The sequence below is a fragment of the Suillus discolor genome (assembly GCF_016758755.1).
Source record: "Suillus discolor strain FC423 chromosome Unknown F5147scaffold_20, whole genome shotgun sequence".
Lineage (NCBI taxonomy): Eukaryota > Fungi > Basidiomycota > Agaricomycetes > Boletales > Suillaceae > Suillus > Suillus discolor.
Genome location: NW_024541267.1, coordinates 56,731 through 78,844, shown reverse-complemented (window position 1 = coordinate 78,844; position 22,114 = coordinate 56,731). Strand labels below are relative to the sequence as shown.

The following is a 22,114-nucleotide window of genomic DNA, read 5'->3' as shown; positions in this document are numbered from 1 at the left end:
CGCCGCGGCGGACTCAGCGACCGTCATCCCTTAACTGCCGTAAAGTCATGACGTGGTAAAGTTATTTTTCCGAAGTTCAACTTGGAAGCTTAAGTACGGGTATTAATCTCCAACTCGATATTATCATGGTTAAACCCGGAAGACTCTACGCATATATCGATCCTTGGTTGCAGAGATGGAAGCCATCATCATCAGGAGCGTCATACCGCCCCCTGCTTGCTGCGGTCGACTACGGTTCCCAATACGATCTCTCTGGCAGCAGTGATGACAATGTTTTGGATTACATCGACAGCTCACTTGTGGAGAAGAGGCTTCTCCGTAAGTTGGACTTTCGGGTAGCCTTCCTAGTTCTGGTTTACATTATGAACTATGTGAGTTGGTGTACCTCGTGTTCCCTTAACTACCTAAAATCTCTTCACAGATGGACCGTACTAATGCAGCGTACGTGACCTTTCGAAATTGCGTGGAGTAGAGTTACTTAGCTGCCCACTTGCAAGTGCAGCGAGGTTGCGTGGTTACGAGGAGGACCTTGGCATGGTTGGGACTCAATTTAACACACTTACCAGCATCCTTTATGTGGGGTATTTGTTGACGCAAGCTCCTTCGTATGTTTCGACACCTTATCACTCTGCGCCATCTGATAATTCCAAAGCAACATGCTCTTACATCGCATGAAAAGGCCATCACTATACCTCTCGAGCTGCATGGCAATATGGGGTTTTCTCACAATCTTCATGGGTACGTAACACGTCCACCTTATCGACATTGGCTAATGAGGGGCCATGAAAGGTGCGGTACAAACGTTGGTACCTAGATCTTTACCGCTGTCCTCTCTTAACGCTGGTCTAGATATCATGCGGCTCTTATTTTGCGCTTCTTTATTGGGTTTGTGGAGGCAGCATTCTTTCCCGGAGCTGTATTTCTTCTTTCACAATGGTATAATTGTCCAGTGACTCTGAACAGCATATATTGAAATTTCTTCAGGTACAAGAAAAATGAACTAGGGTTGCGTACAGCACTTCTTGCTTGCGGGGCCTCGATTAGTAATGCTTTTGGTGCTCTTTTCGCATCAGGGATCTTGGGATGCTTAGACGGTACACTAGGTTTTACGGCTTGGAGGTCTGAGTCGAGATGCGCGTGCTTTCAAAAAGTTAAACTGTTCTGATTTTCCTGCTGCAGGTGGCTCTTTTTTGTGGAAGGCGCGTTGACCATCGTGGTCGCGGTGTCTGCGGGCTGGATTTTACCTGATTTTCCTTCAACGCCGAGCGCCTGGCTTCTGCCTGACGAACAGATACTGGCCAAGCAACGGATGGAGGAGGAAGTCGCGACCAAAAATGAGCACAAGAGTGAACCCGGAGGAGATTATTCTGGTCTTGCCGACGCTCTTATGGATTGGAGGGTGTGGTGGGTTGGTGCTGCCCTTAGCGTGATGGTTTCCTCGATGTCATTCAGTATTTACTTCCCGACGCTAGCCGCTACAATGGGTTACGACGCGACTACGAGCCTCTTGCTCTGTGCACCTCCGTGGATTTTGGGAACTTCGACCTCATTTGTTGTGGCCAGGTCAGTATTCGCTTCACAGGTCCGATAGGTGAATTGACAATACTGAGTCAAGGCACTCCGATGTAACCGGTGATCGATTCTGGCACATTGTTGGTCCTCTACTTGTCAGCATCTCTGGATTTATACTCGCAATTTCAACCATGGATACGACTTTGCGATATATATCCTTGTACGAACTCTTCCATCCACGTTCTGCGATTCTAGTGACTTACGCGCACCGATAAGATTCTTGATGACTCAGGGCCCAGTTGCCTATGTTGTCGCATTGACCTGGATCATGAATACCTTTTCCCAATCACAGTCTAAACGCGCTGCAGCCATTGCACTCATAAACTCCATGGCATCAAGCGGCGTGATCGTTTCATCGTCAGTTTACAGTAACCTCATGATATATGCTACTGCTGACGCCGTCACAGATACTTCTGGCCATCTAGTTGGGGACCTTCATACGTGAACTCGTATCTCATTTGTATCTTGGCAAGCATCGTATCTATTGCGATGTTATGGGTATTTAGGGTGCACCTTTCCCGGTGCAATGAAGCTGCTGAAGCTGAAGAGCAATCCCTGGGGCTGCCCAAGGGTTTGAGATATCTCCTATAGCACTTCGAGTCGCTGCTCAGGTTCAGTAACGGTTATACTTTGTTGGGTGAAATTATGGGAGCGGGTCTGATTATTAACATGTACACAGTCGACCAAAATACATTAATGCGAGTTGCGCTCCTCCAGATTATCAACTACGTTGCGTGTAGTGGAGAATATATGCAATTGCTTGTACTTTACAAATGCATGGCATCTACCATGGCATGATTCCTATAGCATCCATCATTATACGAGTGGCGGTATTGTGTGTGGTAAGAAAACTTCTTTACTCTTGTTTTCTTCATACCAAACTATATCATGTGCTACCAGAACCTGCACCCTCGGGATCTCTAACAACGACCTCATTCTGCGAATGTTTTCCTCCGCGACTTCCTTGTACTGGTGGGAACATGTCACCGCGCCCGTTTTCGCATCGACATGACACGCAATTTGCATCTTCCCAGTGATCAAATCAGGGTGGTGAGCTGAATCTGCGCCTAACAGGATCCAAGCGCCATCCGGGGAAGTGCGCGCAAGGATGTTGATATGCCCGTCAGCGTGCCCTGCAATAAACAAGCCTAAGTAACTTTTTTCCAGTCTTGTGCATGCAGTAAAGAAGTACCAGATGCATCAACGATGTACATGCTGCCATCACCGAAAACGTCCATTGCGTGCGGGTAGGGACCGATTGCCACGTTTAGGTCAGAAGCTGTGACGAAGCGTAGACGATCTTCTGGTGGACGAATGAATGAAAATGATATGGGACTGTGACAGGAACCAGGGTCCAAAAAAGCTTGCTTCGATCCTTCCCCGAGGATAAACTCAGCACTCGTAAACGGGGAGGGATCTCCGACGCTGGGGAACAGGTTAGGCAATTCATACCACCTCGGACGCTGAGCTACTCACTGATCCCAATGGAGGTGACTCAGGACTACCAAGTCAACTGATGAAGGGGGGACTCCACCAGCCTCCAAAGACTCTGCTGCGGTCTGCTTCACATCAGGCACTACTGATATTGCAGCAGGCGCAAATTCTTTGATGTTCCTGTGGATTCCTAGGTCGAAAACAACTCGCTTATTGCTCTTCGAATGACGCAGTAGGAATGCGAGTGAGGGAAACGATATGGGATCCTCCGATTGATCAGCTACCATTAGACTCAAAGGAACAATGAGGTGTCCGGCTTCAAGGGCAGATACGTACATGTACGCTTGCTCATCGGACGGAGGAGGGAGTGAACATGCCTCTGTGGACATTGGTATCAAATTCAAGGGTGAATCAGAACCAAGATTCAAATGTGCCTATATATAAGCGAGGAAAGCAAACGGCAGGACCATGACTCCACAAAGTTCAAATCATGACAACAAGGAGTCACGCTAGCCGGGTCCGTTGTGCACTATCGACAAAGTAGGATACTTGTGCGCCCTGGCTGTGCATGACTCACGAACAACAAGGGCGTACTAATGACTGTCCAGAGTGAAGACAATGGTGAGAATATAAGCAGTGAAGCGAGATATCGATGATTGATTATATAGATAAGTTGAGAAATGTGAGGGTGAAATTTAAAGACCGCTATGTAGTTCAATGCATGATGCGGTGTTCAAAAAGTACCCGTATGTCATACTCATACCCAAATCAACCGTCAATTACATACAGTCCTTATCCCCTTGCAAAGCGCTGCGCTAGTGACATCTCCGACGGATCCGTCCGTCCAGGAACCTCATGTTAGCTTACCCCCTTAGTCGACCTTCGAATGGAAGGAAGACAGTCTTTGACCGATTCGTACTACTAGTACCAATCTAGGTATTATCAGAGATCAGGCGTCGGCGCCAAAGAAAGGTGACCGGGGTGAGCATCTTTGATCAGAACAGTAGCACCAATCTATGCGGGTAGCGTCATGCTCTTGATATTCTGTTTCTTGAAATTACCGAGGAACCATGAAGTTATCCAGTCACTAGTACGTTGGATTCGGGTGAGATACGATTTGGGGTAAGGTATATCTGAGACGTGCACCTAAGTGCGTGACTGGACAATACTAGATCAGTTTTGTTCGACGTGCATTCTAGCACTAATACTCATCCCCTCTGCACGATTTCAAATCCCCAATGCCGCCTCCACAGCACATCCTTCACAAACGCCCCAAAAGTGCTTCCATCCGTGATAACGACCTCTCTCGCTCTAGCTAACACCATCGCGTCCAACACCGGCATCAAAAATCCCTTTAACAAGACCTGGTCATACGGATTGATTAACGCGTCGAGAGGAGTCAAGCGGGATGTAAAATCAGACAGGAAGAATATACAAGGGAAAGTTTGAAGATAAATGGAAAACAGTGGGTCTGCTGCAGGATTCGGGGAGTCAGTAGCAATGTACAGAGGAGCGTTCAGTCTTTGCAATGGTGCTGAAGTATGCAGAGGTGCACGACATCGGATCTTGGGTTTGAATGTATGTGGCAGAGGAGGCAAAGGCGGATGAGGTACCCTGAGACTCGGTACATCCGGTTGAATAAACGGCGGATCGAGGTCCTCGTCGAAAGGACTAAGCTGCTGTTCGAGCGCCAGAGTTTCTTCTAGATCTAGTCCACAAACAAGGTGTACGAGTTTCCACCAGATGGTTCTTGCATTATCGGTGCTTCGTTGTTCGAACTGACCGTCCCCAACACGAAGATGGGCACCAATATAGACAGTGCCTAAGGCTTCATATATCGTATCGGCCACAGGAGACAGGTGTGAATTCGTGAACGCCATTCCGCTCCTTACGTCTTTCCGCACGCTCTTACTCGCATCCTGTCTTAGCCTAAGCCTCGACGAGCCGAACAACGTTCCGATCTGCACCAATCTCTCGGGCGCCTGAGCAAGTGTTGGAATGTAGATGGAATAGAGATACTTGTCCCGCGTAGGCGATACATCATCAAGCGTGTCCAAGAACCGAAAATCGTAAGGTCCGGAGTCTTGCAACGTCAACGTATCCGCGTCGAAGATATTGATATGAAACTTTTTCAAATATTGTGCTGCTGGGCTTCCGTCCCATTGAATCATCCTTACTCCGATTTTCTCTCCTATTCCTTGTAGATCGACGAAGTGATCCCATGGGACGGAAGTCCACTCTTCGTACCCTGAACATTCTTCGGGGGCTGGTATGCCGATAGGGACCAGTGGACAGTGTTCAAGCCCAGTTTTAGACCCAAGCACGAGGAAGCGTCTTAGTTTTTCAAATGAAACGTATCGAATTGGTTTTCCAAGCCTTAGAAAAGGAACAAGAAGAGTGCGATTAAGTGCTTTAGCGAGTACGAGGGCATTCTCGAGTGCGATGCGTTGGTTGTGTAATCCGCTATGGGGGAAGTAGGAGAGGTATTTGGTGTCAGGAGCGGGTGGGTTTGCTTTTGGGAGGGCGTCAGCGCGGTGCGGGTGCGGTTGTGCATAGGGAGCGAACCTGGTGGTGAATAAATGATACGCGAAGAAAAAGCATGTTACTGATGCGAAAGCTAGTACTGCGACGAGGATCGCGAGCTTTCTGTTTGGGGAATGGGATGGCGATTGTTTGGCGGTCATGAGGCTTTGGCTGAGAGAAGAACCTGGTCGCGTGCTGTGTGGTGCGCGCATCCGGTAAGCGCCTTTTTCGAGCGTGACGGACGGAGACTGGAAGGTGTATGCTGTGGACATGAGGGTTCCAAACGACGCGTTGTTTGTGCTTGTTGAATTCAAAGGCTCTCAGAGTCCCTCCCAATATTAATATTTCAAAATAAATAACGTGATACCCCTTTACTGCAGGGGTTACCGTATCATGAAAATTCTGACTGTTCATGATACTAAAGGTCATCATGATAGTCATCTGCTCGAGTTGGAAGTCATGTAGACATCCTTTCTGCCTCGCCTCCATGTCCATGATAAATGACAGGGCGGCTTAGTCAGCGAGGGCGAGCATACGTTCCAGAAATGGTATTCGCTTCCGATGCCGCCATCAATATGGGTTATTTTCATTGACACCGTATATGTACTAGTTCGAGAGTCGCATAGGCTCCGAAGTAGTCATGAATCGGAACCTGAAGGCATCCGGATTCCGGTGTGCTGACGGGCTAGCGGGAATCTGCTATTTGTGGTCTCTTCTGTCCATACTCCATAGGAATGTCAGATCGCCCTTTGCTCAGCACAGACAATAGTTCCCACTACGGTGCCTCTGACAGAAGCAGTGATAGTCCGGTACTTTCTGAATACGATGAACAGAACAGACAGACAGTGGAGACGAGGCTCCTCCGCAAGTTAGACCTTCGATTTGCCTTCCTGATTCTGATGTACATCATGAGCTGCGTGAGTTGGTGTTTCTAGTGTTTCCGCTATTGCATTAATTTATTGCACAGATGGACCGTACTAATGCAGCGTACGTAGCCTTTCGAACTCACCATTGGAGTAATGTGGCTCAATTGCTTCTCGGTCAAAACAGTGCAGCAAGGTTGCGTGGTTTTGAGGAGGACCTTGGTATGACGGGGAATCAGTTTAACACACTCATGAGCATCTTTTACGTGGGGTATTTGTTGACACAAACTCCTTCGTATGTACTAGCACGTTATCCTTTCTGTGGCCCGTCTGAGAATTCAAAAGCAACATGTTCTTAGTTCGCATGACAAGGCCATCGCTATACCTCTCAAACTGCATGGCAATATGTGGTGCTATCACCCTGTTTATCGGTACGTGCATCATTCGCCTAATCAATACTGCCTGACGAGGGTCATGAAAAGGCGTAGCACAAACGTTAGTATCTATTACTTTTGGCGCTCTGGAGTTAACGTCGCTTTAGGTATCATGACATTCTTATCTTGCGCTTCATGGTTGGAGTTGTTGAGGCGGCATTCTTTCCTGGAGCTATCTTCCTTCTTTCACGATGGTATAGTTGCCCAATACCTTCGAACAATATATCCTGAAAATTCTCTAGGTACAAGCGAAATGAACTGGGGTACCGCACAGCACTTCTGGCTTGCGGTAGCCCAATTAGTAATGCTTTCAGTGCTCTTACAGCGTCGGGAATTTTGGCAAGTCTAGATGGTACATTAGGTTTTGCGGGTTGGAGGTCAGAGGCGAAATATGCATGCTCTCAAAGTAGAACTGCTCTGACTGTGCTGCAGGTGGCTCTTCTTTGTGGAAGGAATTTTGACAGTTGTGGTTGCAGTGTCTGCAATATGGATTTTGCCAGACTTTCCGTCATCGTCGAGTGTTTGGCTTTTACCTGATGAACGGGTCCTGGCCAGACTACGGATGGAGGAGGAAGTTACGGTCAGGAATGAGCACAAAGGCACGCCCGTGGAGGGTTGGTCTGGCCTTATTGATGCACTTACAGATTGGAGAGTATGGTGGCTCGGTGCTGCTCTTATTCTGATGGAGGCTTCTTTATCTTTCCGCATTTTTTTTCCGACACTATCTGCTACAATGGGTTACAACTCGACTATCACCCTCTTGCTCTGTGCACCTCCGTGGATTTTGGGAACTGCAACATTGTTTCTTGTGGCTAGGTTAGTATCTACTTGCCAGTCCTGATCAGTGAATTAACAATAGCCAAGGCACTCCGATGCTACCGGCGATCGCTTCTGGCATACCGCTGGTCCTCTATTTGTCGCCATCGTTGGGTTCATGGTCGCAATTTCTACTATGAATGCGGCCGTTCGATATCTGTCTCTGTACGAATCTTCTCGTTCTGCAATTCCACAGCCTTGACGTTTTCTGTGAAGATTCTTTATGGCTCAGGCCCCAGTTGCACATATTGTGTCTTTGACCTGGGTCATGAACACATTTTCCCAATCACGGTCGAAATGCGCTGTGGCCATCGCATTAATCAATGCTATGTCATCACTTGGTTATATCGGTTCATCGTTAGTTCATGGCATACTCTTACTTTTTGGTGTCGCTGATGCGTCGCAGGTACTTTTGGCCGTCCCGTTGGGGGCCTTCATACGCGAACTCATGTGGCATATGCATCTTGACAACCACCATGTGTATTGGGATGCTTTGGGTATTCAGGAGGCACCTTTCACGGTGCAACGAAGCTGCTGAGGCCGAAGAGCAGGCTCTAGGGCTGCGTAAAGGCTTCAGATATTTCTTATAGCACTCGTTGATCAAGGTGGTGGTGTTTGATTAAGATTTTAAAGCTGTAGTAGTGGGTTGAATGTAAACCACGTAGTGGAGAATATCTCATCTTGTATTTGAATAAATGTATGAGATGTTGCCTTCATCATTGTACGAGCGGCGGTATTATGTGGGGTAAGAAAACCTCTTTACTCCATACCAAACCGTGTGCAACTAAGACCTGGACTGGGTCTATCCCAGACGAGCATCATCCTCTCCGCGATATGGAATCTGTATATATCTTCTGGGTTGGTATTCCGCGACGTAGAGGCTGAAAAGTTTGTCCAAGAATTTTAAATCACGGTTTAGTAGTTGAAACGTTGACGGCCAAGCTTTTGTCAAGGCATGATTTGCGTTCGTGAGTTTTCTTTCTTATCGAATTTTATTGATTTCCGTTTGACTGTTGTTCCGTTAATGGGGGTGGCTGAGTGCGTGTTTTCAGGCTTTCGAGATTAGTACTACTACTAGTGATGATCAAATGCATCTGACACTGACTTAGTACGGATAACTACATCAACTTGTCGCACTTCTAGAAGACGAAGAATGGTACATCGGGAAGTCATGAGACTTAGAGCGCAAGTTGAATCCGAGCACCAATATGCATGCAGGTAGGTGATGAGCATGAGACATTAATCTAGTGGTATCGCACGTGGAAATGTTGCAGATCTGATACATCTCCAGGGTCTGCTCTGAAAGGAAACTATAGTCCAATACACATGCATGCAGTATGATATATACGAAAGTACTGTAACATGGTCAGACCGCCGCCGCGCACAACCGTTACACCAAAAGGTGAAATACTGAAAGCTTATGTTTCAGTATCAGCGACGGTATATGTACTGATTATGAGAACTCAGGTAAGCCAGCGTGCTTACAAGTACCAATGAAAACCGCTCAGATCCCTAATCAGGAAAATGCATCTACAGTATTTCAATCGTCCTGACGTCCATCAGGTCTCGGACAGAAGCCACATCTTTGACCTGCGCAATGATATCACCATCCGACCCGATCCTTTTGTATTCTCCACTACGCTGCCGCGCCAGTAAAAATGCCCCAAAAGGCTGCCCAAGGCGAACAACCAACCGCAATGCTCGCGAATCTAGGTTATCCACCTCCTGATTTACAACAGAACGGCTAGGTGAGTCGTCAGACGGAGACGAGGGCGGCGTCCAATCACCCACTTCGCTCTCTGCATCGTCTTGTAACTCGAGGAGAGACCGATCCCAGGGACGGACGAGCATGAAGGTTTGCTGAGTGGGCCTTATCCGCAAGGACTGGACGATCGGCTTTTGGGTGGTGATCACCAGGTCATTAAGTCCGTCTACCTTGACTTCATATCGAGTCTCCTGGGACGTATTATAGCTCAGACTGACTTGTGTGACACGGAATACTATGCAAGGCAGATGCAATCTGCAGTTCGCAAAACGAGCAGCGCTCGTGTTATCAAGCTGGTGGTAGAGTTCTGAAGCAAGCTCCACAGCCATGGGATTTGGTCGCAACGAAGAGATAGTTGTCTGGATCTCATCTTCGGACAAGGATGGAAGGGTGCGTGGAGGAGTGGCGTAAGAAGTGATATGGGCTGGAAGACAGCTGTTGAACTCGGAAGGTTGTCCGACCCAGTCGAGGACGGTGATGTCTCCTGACCGAGCCACGATCTCCTGCAAGAGTCGCCCAAGCGCGTTCTGCTTCTTCTCCCCATAGATTACAGGTAGGTGGATACTGAAGATCCCAAATAATGAGTATGCGACGTCTTCTTGCAATGTGGTGACGCGAGATGACGCCCATTGAAGTCTCTGTCGAGCGTCGCTCATCCCAGGACGAAAGGAGATCAGGGCCCGTGCATCTATTCCTGTCGCATCCTCCAACTCCTTCATGATTGCAGGGGACTCTTTGTGGTTGGAAGAGCAATCATTCAGATATAATGACCAATCCTTTTGATAGAATAATACAACTTTCGGAGCGACGAACTCTTGAAAGGTCCATCCTCGCTGGTTCCAGACACTCCTCGCTAATGCGCCGGGTTCAGATGAAGAGGGTACATCGGATAGGTAGACGATGGTAAGCGCTGAATGGCGGTACCAGACGAACATGGAGTTCACCGATTCTTGAACCTCGGTGTTGCTCCTCTTGTCGATGCAGCATGTGTCCATCCATGCCCAGCGATACCCAGCATCGCGAGCGACTTTGCAGAACGACTGCAATTTCGCGATCCCGCCAAATTCCTTCAACTCGCGCACATCTTTATCCTGAATGTCGTGCAGCAGCACCTCCATCTCTTCCCACCTGTGTGATAACAGGACACAACGGAAGTATGCTGCTACCACTTGCTTGATGCAGTCCACTTGAAGGTCTGAATGCCTCGTTGTGGATGCCAAAAGCTCCTTATACTCTGCACTCGTTTTGAAGGCGTATATTTGGGCTGCTCGATCGCACAAAATACCCGTGGAAGTATTGAGTAGACGCAACGGGGCATATTCGAGTTCGATCCAGACTGCTCTTTGAATGGCATCTGCTGCTTCAGATGGACAAACATACTGCTGACGCAGATCTGCAGAACGAGATAGGCATTTCGAGATCATGCAGAAGTTTCCCATGGCTTACCTCGTATCTGAGCATCGGGAGAATCGTCCAACTTGGACAACATGATTTTGAAGGCCTCTATGGCTTCGTCGTAGCGTTGTGCGCCATGCAGCGCTGTATGCGTCAACTCATATCCAACGTGAGAGGAAGGATTGAGTTCGATAGCCTGTGCATGCATTGCCGAAGTCAAAATGGGCTACGAAATCATGGATGCCATCGTACCTTTTGCGCGTCGAGAAGCGCCTCCTCCCATAGCCTGTTCCCCAACTTTGCCTTACTACATTTTGCAAAGACGACATCGGATCCAGAATCCAGATCGATCACCACCGAGTACAAGTCAATCGCCCTGTCAAAATCGCTTGCAGCGAGGGCAGCATCCCCGCCGGTAAGAAGGGGTGCGCTGCATTTCTTCGTAAAAGCTAAGTGAAATGCGAGTGAGGATTGTAGCCTGCATGTCATTGCAAACTCCAGATTTACCATTGGACCATTCAAGGCAGATGGCCCTCGTTGTTTCGTCGATACCATCCATCATGTATCGGTATGATCTCACAGTGTCTTGAAGTTTACCTGCCAGAAGGAGTGCATCGCAACGTTTCTGGTGTGCAGTCAACCACAACGATTTGAGATCCCAGCCAAAGAGCTGAACAAGGGATTTGGTTATAAAAGCATTTCGGGTGTGTGTTGACGTACCACCACCAAATCCTCGTAAATTTCATGAATGTCTGATTTCGATGATGAATCACGGCAGTCGAGAGCGGCAGTAAAATGGACAGCGGCTTCGTCGTGACGTGTGCCATCCAAGGATTCAAGTCCAAGTTGAACTCGAAGATATGCCTAATATGCAAGTTACAAAAATTAGCGTCAATGCAGATGACTCAGCGTGGCTGCACGATGCTTACTTCCACGACACGACATGCGCCAGTGTCGGCATTCGGACAACCAGTGGCGAGTTCTTTGATGAGCAGGTTTGCCTTGTCATGTTGATCTGCATTGAAGAGCGTGATGGCCTAAAACACGATGAAGCGGAGAGTATGCAAGGCAACTGCAACATACTTTGATCAACAGCAGCAAATGGAGGTTTTCTGAATCTTCATCCGTGTACATGGATGCAACGTCAAATGCTGCCCTCGCATCTGGGATGCGGCCTGTTCCGCAGAGGGCAATACCCTTGTAGATGTAGCCTGTCAATGAGGGCTCAATGTTGATGGACTGTGTCGCCATTGAGTTAGCCATTCATAAGGGAGCGGTGACGGGTCAGCAAATCTGACATTTATCGCATCCCAAAGGGCGTGGTCCCAATCGTGTTTTCGCGCCATAACAAATGAACGATGAGCGTAGGAAGTATGGTTGTTCGGATTGGTGTTGATATCTTGGGTGAGTAGTTCTTCGGCGGTGGATAAGTCTCCATTTACACATGCAATACGGGAGGTCGTGATGGCTAGGATCTGCAAGAAGCATGCTCGAATTGTGATATACATGAATCCAGGACGGAAACATGCCTTTGAACGATGGGCATAGCCTGAGGGAGTATGGTTGTTTGCATCGGTGGTAATATCTTCTGTGGGTAGTTCTTCATCAGTAGATAAGTCACCATCTATGTATGCATCGCGGGCTGTTGTAATGGCAATAGTCTGCAAGAAGCACGCTCGATTTGTGGTATATGAGTCAATGACGAGGACATGCCTTTGGATGAGTACCCTGAAGTACTGCCCACTCCGAGATCGTGTTATCTTTACGTCCGCTGAGGATGTGGTTGCCGTCCACGGAGAAAGTGACGCATGCCATGCAGGATGAGTACTTGAGGATGGCAATGGTTTGTCGATCTGAGAGCTGCCAAAGACGAACATGTTCATTACTAGATGCGGATGCAATGAGTATACCAGCAGGATGAATGGCAATGGCATTGATATGATTAGAATGACCCGTCCAGGGATCACCGACCTGCTTCCAGGTTGTTGTATCCCATTCACGTATGGTAGGATCAGAACCCTTGCCACCTGTGAGAAGGCGTGTGCCATCGGGCGTCCACGCGAGTGACAAGTTGAATGAAGTGTGACCCGTGAACTTTGCAACGCATTTCCTCGTGCCTGAATTGTAAATTTCAATAATGTAATTTGTTGCGATGGCAAGAAGTTCTCCAGACGGTGAATACCGTATGCAGCGGGCATATGCACCACACTTTATTGGATCTCCTTGATGCTGCCAAGTTTTGGTATTCCACAGTTTCGTCATTATGTCATATGAACAAGTGGCAAGCACTGTTCCATCGGGAGAAAAATCCAGCGAGGTGATATAACGGGAGTGGGCCTCGATTTTGGTGAGTGATTCGCCAGTTTCTCCGTGCCAGATGATGACCTTTCCGCCTCTATCACCGCTTGCTATCAATTGTCCATCTCGTGATACAGTCAATGCCTGCACCACATTGTCATGTCCTTCCATCTTCTTCAACACAACACCTGTCTTCAAGTCCCACATAAGAAGCGTGTTGTCGTACGAGCCCGTAACCATCCATCGTTTATTAGGGAAAACCGCGATTGTCGTTACGCTTCTTTCATGGCCTTTGAACTTTCATAGGGGTGTAGCAATTGGAATGATGTCCGACATTTTACCGGATGTTGATGGTCTCGAGGTGGACTTTGGACGGACTGTATCTTTGTCTAAGCAGAGGTGCGTGTATCACGCGTTTTATGGTGCCTCCTTTCAATAGATGCCCAGGACCCCTGGCTGTTCGTTTCCACGCCTCCAGTCACACGAAGGAGCGCTTTCTTCCAGCGCGGCTCTTTTCTCGCAATATTTTCCTGCAGCCAGACCCTTGGGCCGTTCGGTACTGGGTGGGGTGCTGGATAATCCCTTCCAGCTTACACGTACGGTTGTGATCGCGCTAGCTTTTGATGAGGAAATTATTGAAGTGTTGGTGATATCCTTTAATCAAATTCTGCCTAACTTAAACATTTGAAGGATGCGTCTTTCCCAAGATTCCAAAATGATGCAGAAAATGGGTTTACCTTACTTGACCTCATTACCACCCGTATCCAAATCTAGGAACAACATCACGTCTCTCGTCCTCTTACTCTAAACCTCAACTCTGGAACTGTTACAAGTAACATCGGTCACGTGGCCCCCCTATCATTTTCCTCTCATCCTCGCCCTCACCACCTACCGGCTCCTCCTCCTCTACCGACTTTCCGTTGACCGGATCCTCGGGACCGTTCCCGTCCCTCGCATCATCCGCCACTATGCACGTGCATTGCACGTTCCTCTTCTGATTCGACCACCAATGTGGTCCCACACCTCTGACTCGGTCTGACTCGTGCCACCAATGTGGCTTCCTCTTTCGGTTTCCCCTGACTGCGGATTCCCGCACGTTGTATTCTTACCGTTGGTCCGTTCCAACGTTTCTCGGTCTCATTCCACATTCGACCATCCATCACTAATCCGGCTATGTTGCCAACGCACCTATACCATATTCGCATCCCCTTTACCTCTTACCTACTGTGCGGTAACCTTGCCCTTAACCCTCTCCACTTAGTATAAGTAGTCGGTCACCCTGTACTAGATTCTCTAACTTGAATCTACTCAATCTTCCCTGGAACATACTTCCCTCTGAAGCCCCCTCAGCTTCAGTCTCTAGTATCTTTTCTTAGTCGCTCCTCGCGACTAAGTCCACCTCGATCGACCTCATCGTTCGGACAAGACAGTCCTTACCTTGAGTGACTTCTTAGACATCCGTCTACCAAGTCACGTGACACGCGCGTACTGTGATCACTGCCGACTAGTCGTCACCAGTATCGCTTGCTATACCGGATCCTTCCGGTTACGTCACGAACGTTAGCGGACGACGCCCCTCTTAGGGCTCTGCCTAACAGATCTATTTGAGTGCGTAACAGGAACCTCCCCTTATCGAGAGTGTGGACTAGTGTCTCCACAACGGTCTCATCTAACACAGGACGGAGGTCACGAAGATCACAAAGCGCATTTCAGCATCCACCACAGCCATACGGGTCTACACATTTAGCCGAGTCATGGAGAGCACTGATAGTGGGGACTGACGCATCTTCGAGGTCTAATAGTCCTACACAGCTGTGGCCGCTACTGGTACACATGGTTGATGCGACTGTGCACTAGTTTGTGTTAGGGGATGGCGAGGACGAATTGGGCCGCAAAGATGGAAGGTAAAGCTCGAAGCGCCAAAGTGGGTATGTGTTTCGAACGTATCAACACGCTGAATCACTACTTGATCTTTGATTCGACATTACGCTCCGTGGTTGATGGATAATGACACTCAGGGAGTTGATGTTTTTTAGAACTATGTGAATATGATATACGCAGTGGAGAGAATCAACAAAATCAGTGATGCGCCGAGTTGGACAGCCAAGAGACATCACTCACCTCACTTTCATCCTAAACCACGTTCCATACCGCCTTTCCACATACAACTACTATTTCCCGTTATAAACCCTTTATTGAGGAGATGTTGAAGGAGGCTTGCGGCTGATGTATTTGGGTCACTTTAGAGGTGATATTAGCACTTCCAACTAGACTCCTTACGTGGAAGTCACAGGTGCGGGCGAGGATCATCCTCTGCGCTATCTGGAATCCGGATACATCTTCCTTACACCGTGTTGGCATTCCCTGACATGGCTGAAAAATTCGACCAGGAATCTTAAATCACGGTCAAGTCGTTGAAGGTCAAGCTTCCGTCAAGGCATGATTTGAGTTTTGCAGGCATTGTGAGTTTTTCTTTCATTGGATGTTATTTCTTTTCGTTTGACTATTCTTCTATTAATGAGATCGTGGAGGTGCTCGAGTGCATTTTGTCAGGCTTTCGAGCCGTGCTACTAATGATTGTACTTGAATGCATAGCCTGCCTGACCCCAATTTGCGGATCACACATCAACTTGTCACCACCAAGAATTCTAGAGGATGAAGGGTGGTGGTACATTAAGAGGTAACAGCATAAGTTGAACCCGAGCACCCATGCAGGTAGGTGTACTGAGCATGATGGGGCATTAGTCTAGTGGTATCGGACAGAAAAGTGATGCAGATAGGTCTGCACGGTCTGCATTGAAAAAGTCCAATTACCTTGCGGAGCAAGATCATATGGAAGATAATCGATAATCTGTCGACATGTCAGTCACCAGACATGCATGCATTTGTTCAATCACGCCAACGCAAGAAATTATCTAAAATCATTATGTAAATAAAAATACCATAAACTTTACAATCAAAACATATTCGAGGAAACAACGACACTGTTATCAGAAGAAAACATAACCGACTTGTAACCGACTGTATAGTTCCCAAGAATAAAAAAATGTCCGGAGTAAGGTCATGAGTTCGCACAGCGAACCCCTAGTACAAATACACATGCATGTAGTATGATATATACAAAGTAACAATGAAAACTGCTCGGATCTCTAATTTTCAGGGAAGAACACGCATCTAGAGTATTTCTATCATCCTGACTTCCATCAAGTTTCAAACAGAAGCCACATCTTTGACCTGCGCAATGATATCACCATCCGATGTGACCCTCTTGTATTCTCCACCATGCTGTCGTGCTAGTAAAAATGCCCCAAAAGGCTGCCCAAGGCAAACAACCAACCACAATGCTCGCGAATTTGGGTTATCCACCTCCTGATTTACAATAGAACCGCTAGGTGAGTCGTCAGACGGAGACAAGGGCGGCTTCCAATCATCCCCTTCGCTATCTGTATCGTCTGGAAGATCTGCACAGTCTGGCAGCTCGAGGAGAGACCGATCCCAGGGATGGACAAGCATGAAGGTTTGCTGAGTGGGCCTTGTCCGCAAGAACTGGACGATCGGCTTTTTGGTGGTGATCAGCAGGTCATAAAGCCCGTCTGCCTTGACTCCATATTGAGTCTCCTGCGATGTACTATAGCTCAGATGGACTTGTGTGACACGGAATACCATGCAAGGCAGATGTAGTCTGCAGTTCGCGAAACGAGCAGTGCTCGTGTTGTCAAGCCGGTCGTAAAGTTCTGAGGTCAAATCCACAACCATGGGATTAGCTCGCAGGGAAGAGATATTTGTCTGAATTTGATCTTCGGACAAAGATGGAAGGGCACGTGGAGGGGTGGCGTAAGAAGTGATATAGGCCGGAAGACAGCTATTAAACTCGGAAGGTTGTCCGACCCAGTCGAGGACAGTGATGTCTCCTGACCGAGCCACGATCTCCTGCAGGAGCCGCCTGAGCGCGTTCTGCTTCTTCTCTCCGTAGATTACAGGTAGGTGGACACCGAAGATTCCAAACAATGAGTACGCGATGTCTTCTTGCAATGTGGTGACCCGAGATGACGCCCATTGAAGGCTCTGTCGAGCGTCGCTCATCCCAGGACGAAAAAAAATCAGGGCCTGTGTATCTATTCCTGTCGCATGCTCCAACTCCTTCATGATTTCAGGGGACTCTTTGTGGTTGGAAGAGCGATCATTCAGATATAATGACCAATCATTCTGATAGAATAATACAACTTTCGGAGCGACGAACTCTTGAAAGGTCCATCCTCGCAGGTTCCAAACACTGCTCGCCAAAGCACCGGGATCGGATGAAGGAGGCACATCGGATAGGTATACAATAGTGAGCGCTGAATGGCGGTACCAGACGAACATGGAGTTCACCGATTCTTGAACCTCGGTGTTGCTCCTCTTGTCGATGCAGCACGTGTCCATCCACGCCCAGCGATACCCAGCATCACGAGCGACTTTGCAGAACGACTGCAATTTCACGATCCCGCCAAGTTCCTTCAACTCGCGCACATCGGTATCCTGAATGTCATGCAGCAGCACCTCCGTCTCTTCCCACCTGTGTGATAGCAAGACGCAGCGGAAGTATGCTGCTACCGCTTCCTTGATGCGGTCCATTTCAAGGTCTGAATGCTTCGTTGTGAACGACAAAAGCTCCTTATACTCTGCACTCGTTTTGAAGGCGTATATTTGGGCTGCCCGATCGCACAAAAGACCCGTGGAGGTATTAAGTAGACGCAGCGGAGTATATTCGAGTTCAGACCAGACTGCTCCTTGAATGGCGTCTTCTGCTTCAGATGTACAAACGTACTGCTGACGCAGATCTGCAAAACGAGATAGGCATTTCTAGACCATGCAGGAGTTTCCTATGGCTCACCTCGCATCTGGGCTTCGGGAGAATCATCCAACTTGGACAACATGATCTTGAAGGCCTTGATGGCTTCGTCGTAACGTTGCACGCCACGCAGCGCTGTATGCATCAACTCGTATCCAACGTGAGATGAAGGATTGAGTTCGGTAGCCTATGCATGCATTGCCAAAGTCAACATGGGCTACGAAATCATAGATGCCATCTACCTTTTGCGCATCAAGAAGCGCCTCCTCCCATAGCATTTTTCCCAACTTCGCCCTGCTGCGATTTGCGAAGGCAACATAGGATCCAGAATCCAGGTCGATCGCCGCCGAGTACAGCTCAATAGCCATGTCATATTTGCTTGCAGCGAGGGCAGCGTCTCCGCTTGTAAGACAGAGCGCACTGCATTCTTCCATGAACACTGAGTGAAATGGGGGCGAGAATTATAGCTCATGCAACATTAAGAACTCCAGACTTGCCTTTGGACCATTCAAGGCAGCTGGCCTTCGTTGTTTTGTCGGTATTGTCCATCATGTATTGATATGATCTCACGGCATGTTAAAGTTTACCCGCCCGAAGGAGTGCATCGCAACGTTTCTGGTGTGCAGTCGACCACAACGATCTGAGATCCCAGCCGAAGAGCTAAACAAGGGATTTTGTTATGAAAGTGGTTCGGGCGTGTGTTGACGTACCACCACCAAATCCTGATATATTTCATGGATGTTAAATTTCGATGATGAATCGCGGCAGTCAAAAGCGGCAGTGAAATGGTCGGCGGCTTCTTTGTGACATGCACCACCCAAGGCTTTGATTCCGAGTTGAACGTGTAGATATGCCTGATGTGCAAGTTGTAAAGATGACTGTTGACGACCAAGCATGGATGATACTTACTTGCACAACACAACGTGCGAGAGTGTCGGCATGTGGACAACCGGTAGTGAGTTCTTTGAGGAGCAGGTTTGCCTCGTCATGTTGATCTGCATTGAAGAGCGTGATAGCCTAAAAACGGGATGAAGCGGGGAGTATGCAAGGCAACTGCAAACATACTTTGATCAAGAGCAGAAAATGAAGGATTTGTGAGTCTTGGTCCGTGTACATCGATGCAACATCAAATGCTGCCCTCACATCTGGGACGAGGCCTTTTCCGCAGAGGGCAATACCCTTGGAGATATAGCCCATCAACGAGGGCTCAATGTTGATGGACATTGTCACCATCCAATTAGTCATTCATAAGGGAGCGGTGACGGGTCAGCAAATCTCACATTCATTGCATCCCGAAGAGCACGGTCCCAGTCGTGTTTCCACGCCATAACGAATGAACAATGGGCATAAGAAGTATGGTTGTTGGGATCAGTGTTGATATCTTGGGTGAGTAGTTCTTCGGCCGTAGATAGGTCGCCATTTACACATGCAATACGGGAGGTCGTGATGCCTAGGATCTGCACAAAACATGCTCAAATTGTGATATATATGAGTCAAAGACAGAACCATGCCTTTGAGCGATGGACGTAGGGAGTATGGTTGTTCCCATCGGTATCGATATCTTGCATGAGCAGGTCTTCGTCAGTAGATAAGTCTCCATCTATGTATGCATCGCGGACTGTTGGGATGGCGATAGTCTGCAAGGCGCACGCTCGATTTGTGGTATATGAGTCAGGAGAGAAAACATGCCTTTGGACGAGTACCCTGAGCCACTGCCCACTCCGAGATCATCTTATCGACGCCTCCGCTGAGGATGTGGTTGCCGTCCACGGAGAAAGTGACGCATAAGGTGTAGGATGAGTGCTCGAAGAAGGCAATGGTTCGTCGATCTGAGAGCTGCCAGAGACGAACATGGCTGTCACTAGATGTGGCGAGGAGTGTGCCAGCAGGATGAATGGCAATGGCACTGATGTGGTCAGTGTGGCTTGTCCAAGGATCCCCGACCTGCTTCCAGGTTGTTGTATCCCATTCACGTATGGTAGGATCATCCTCATCGCCACCTGTGAGAAGGCGCGTGCCATCGGGCGTCCATGCGAGTGACAAGTTCAATGATGTGTGAGCCTTGAATGATATGACGCGTTTCCTCGTGCCTGAATTGTAAATTTCGATATTGCCGAGTGTTGCGATGGCAAGAAGTTCTCCAGACGGTGAATACCGTACGCATTCGACAAAATTATCACACTCGATTGGATTTCCTTGCAGCTCCCAGGTTTCGGTATTCCACAGTTTCGTCGTTTTTTCCCAATATGCACCAGTGGCAAGCACTGTTCCATCGGGAGAAAAATCTAGCGAGTTGATCGAATAGGAGTGTGCTTCGATTTTGGTGAGTGATTCGCCAGTTTCTCCGTGCCAGACGATGACCTCTCCGCTTTCATCACCGCTTGCTATCAATTGTCCATCTCGTGATACTGCCAATGCCCGCACACGTTTGCGATGCCCTTCCATCTTCTTCAACACAACACCTGTCTTCAAGTCCCACAGACGAAGCGTCTTGTCGCCCGAGCCCGTAACCATCCGTCGTTTATCGGGGAAAACTGCAACTGCATTTATGCCTTCTTGATGACCTTTAAACTCTCGCAGGGGAGTGGTGATTGAATTGATGTTCGACATTCTACTGGATATTGATGGTGTTTAGCACGGTCGAGATGGACTTTGGACGGACCGTATCTTTCTCTAAGCTGTAGAGGTTCGTGTATGATGCGTTTTATAGCGCTTCACCGCGTTTCAATAGACGCCCAGGACGCTTAAGGCTGTTCGCTTCCACGCCTCCATCACTGTAATTGCCATACCCGCTGCCCTCAACGGTATGTCGTTCCAGCACTCCTGCAGTGCATACATGCATCCCACTCTTATCTTCGATTTTTGCAAGATGCATTTAATCGAGCAGTCGGTGCTTCCTAGATCTATCCTGCATTGTATTTTTTTTCTGAATCGAACAGCTACTCCAGCACATCGCCATGTCACTCCTTCGAACGCATGCAGATAGCCTATTGAAATATCACCCTTCATCCCACCGACTCTCAAGACCTGCTTGTGCACCAAATTTCTCCCCTCTGGCATCTCAAACTTATCAACAATTCTAAACAGAGGAGCGCTTTTCTTACAGCGCGGCTGTTTCTCTCTTTCTAGCAATATTGCGACAAGCCTTGGCCAGTCCCTGGGCCATTTGGTATGGGGGTGCAGAATCGCTTCAAGCTCACTCGTACGGTTGGTTGTGATTGCGCGGAACAGCATCAGGTGTCTCTCGTCCTCCTACTCCCAACCCAGTTCTTGAATCTCCCTACATCGAGAGCGTGGACGAGTGCCTCAACAACAGTCTCATCTAACCTAGGACGGAGGTCACGACGATCACGAGATGACACAACACGCATCCTGGGATCTCCGATACTGAGGCAAGATGAATTAGAAGTTTTGAATCACCTCGGACGCTGAACGGCTCACTGACACCAATTGAGGTGGATCAGGACTACCAAGTCAACGGATGAAGGGGTAACTCCACCAGACTCCAAAGACTCTGCCACCGTCTGCGTCATGTCAGGTGAAAATTGCTTTGTTGCAGTAGGCGCGAATTCTTTCATATGTTTGTGAATTCCTAGGTCGAAAACGAAAACGACTCGCTTACTGTTCTTCGAGTGACGCAGGAAGTGAGGGGTAAACCATTTGTTCGTCCAGTTGATCGCCAGCCGCGATTGAATCCCAAGGGACACTCAAGAACCCGCCTTGAAGACAGATACATACATATACGCCCGTTCGTCAGACGGAGAAGGGAGTGAAGGCGCTTCTGACATCGGTATCAAGTTCAAGTTGTAATGAATTCGACGCAACCTCACGAATGAAGAGGCTCGGACTAGGAACGAGAAAGAGACTAGATAGGATAATAGTCAGCAAAGTGTACGTAGGGCTGTAAATAAGAAAACTCACCTCAGTTTCGGATCAAAAGAATGAGAGATATTGTTTGAGCGGAGAGGTGTTAATATGTTAAGACGGAGAATCAAATTTCAAAGGTGAACGTGTATGGGGCAACATTGTAACGAGAAGTAATTGTGTATGTAAAAGAAAAGGTATGAGAGTGATGTATCTTAAGATGTAAGACTCAAATGCACTAGCTCATATAAATCAATGACATCATATAGGGAAAGCCGATGATTAGCTGAATGTTCATGTTTTCAGAAAGTTGGATTCT

The 22,114-nt window shown here is 48.1% G+C and overlaps 5 protein-coding genes across 5 annotated transcripts; 2 read left to right on the top strand and 3 right to left on the bottom strand.

The window, feature by feature from the left end:
- The first annotated feature begins 14 nt into the window (after positions 1-14).
- F5147DRAFT_688580 (MFS general substrate transporter) lies at positions 15-2,292 on the top strand. Its single transcript, XM_041436922.1, has 11 exons — positions 15-371; positions 422-441; positions 498-605; positions 653-738; positions 790-802; positions 850-936; positions 985-1,119; positions 1,180-1,563; positions 1,616-1,732; positions 1,789-1,929; positions 1,980-2,292. The coding sequence occupies exons 1-11, from the start codon at positions 126-128 to the stop codon at positions 2,161-2,163; spliced, it is 1,521 nt and encodes a 506-aa protein (XP_041294110.1). The 5' UTR covers positions 15-125; the 3' UTR covers positions 2,164-2,292.
- On the bottom strand, positions 2,293-3,407 carry F5147DRAFT_688576 (beta-lactamase-like protein). Its single transcript, XM_041436921.1, has 3 exons — positions 3,049-3,407; positions 2,765-2,997; positions 2,293-2,705 (listed from the first exon to the last, which is right to left on the bottom strand). Exons 1-3 carry the CDS (start codon positions 3,393-3,395, stop codon positions 2,389-2,391), a joined length of 897 nt encoding a protein of 298 aa, XP_041294109.1. The 5' UTR covers positions 3,396-3,407; the 3' UTR covers positions 2,293-2,388.
- A 659-nt stretch (positions 3,408-4,066) lies between these two features.
- F5147DRAFT_796370 (uncharacterized protein) lies at positions 4,067-6,024 on the bottom strand (the record flags this gene model as incomplete). The annotated part of the gene is made up of 2 exons (XM_041443170.1): positions 4,067-5,791; positions 5,937-6,024. 2 exons carry the CDS (start codon positions 6,022-6,024, stop codon positions 4,215-4,217), a joined length of 1,665 nt encoding a protein of 554 aa, XP_041294108.1. The 3' UTR covers positions 4,067-4,214.
- A 149-nt stretch (positions 6,025-6,173) lies between these two features.
- On the top strand, positions 6,174-8,338 carry F5147DRAFT_688570 (MFS general substrate transporter). Its single transcript, XM_041436920.1, has 11 exons — positions 6,174-6,446; positions 6,497-6,516; positions 6,580-6,687; positions 6,738-6,823; positions 6,875-6,887; positions 6,934-7,020; positions 7,069-7,203; positions 7,259-7,642; positions 7,691-7,807; positions 7,859-7,999; positions 8,049-8,338. The coding sequence occupies exons 1-11, from the start codon at positions 6,264-6,266 to the stop codon at positions 8,230-8,232; spliced, it is 1,458 nt and encodes a 485-aa protein (XP_041294107.1). The 5' UTR covers positions 6,174-6,263; the 3' UTR covers positions 8,233-8,338.
- Positions 8,339-21,386: 13,048 nt separating this feature from the next.
- F5147DRAFT_553872 (uncharacterized protein) lies at positions 21,387-21,572 on the bottom strand (the record flags this gene model as incomplete). Its single annotated transcript, XM_041430460.1, has 1 exon — positions 21,387-21,572. A coding segment is annotated over one exon (186 nt), but the record flags the coding sequence as incomplete, so codon positions are not given.
- Between the last annotated feature and the right edge of the window lie 542 nt (positions 21,573-22,114).

What these genes read in the sequence shown, in the direction of transcription:
- F5147DRAFT_688580 (XM_041436922.1), top strand. Translation starts at nt 126, where the DNA reads ATGGTTAAACCCGGAAGACTCTACGCATATATCGATCCTTGGTTGCAG. An exon ending in ATGGACCGTACTAATGCAGC is followed by an intron (nt 442 to 497) that starts GTACGTGACCTT and finishes CCCACTTGCAAG; the next exon opens with TGCAGCGAGGTTGCGTGGTT. An exon ending in TTGTTGACGCAAGCTCCTTC is followed by an intron (nt 606 to 652) that starts GTATGTTTCGAC and finishes ATAATTCCAAAG; the next exon opens with CAACATGCTCTTACATCGCA.
- F5147DRAFT_688576 (XM_041436921.1), bottom strand. Translation starts at nt 3,395, where the DNA reads ATGTCCACAGAGGCATGTTCACTCCCTCCTCCGTCCGATGAGCAAGCG. An exon ending in AGTCACCTCCATTGGGATCA is followed by an intron (nt 2,998 to 3,048) that starts GTGAGTAGCTCA and finishes CCTGTTCCCCAG; the next exon opens with CGTCGGAGATCCCTCCCCGT. An exon ending in GTACATCGTTGATGCATCTG is followed by an intron (nt 2,706 to 2,764) that starts GTACTTCTTTAC and finishes TGTTTATTGCAG; the next exon opens with GGCACGCTGACGGGCATATC.
- F5147DRAFT_688570 (XM_041436920.1), top strand. Translation starts at nt 6,264, where the DNA reads ATGTCAGATCGCCCTTTGCTCAGCACAGACAATAGTTCCCACTACGGT. An exon ending in TTGTTGACACAAACTCCTTC is followed by an intron (nt 6,688 to 6,737) that starts GTATGTACTAGC and finishes AGAATTCAAAAG; the next exon opens with CAACATGTTCTTAGTTCGCA. An exon ending in GCCGTTCGATATCTGTCTCT is followed by an intron (nt 7,808 to 7,858) that starts GTACGAATCTTC and finishes TTTTCTGTGAAG; the next exon opens with ATTCTTTATGGCTCAGGCCC.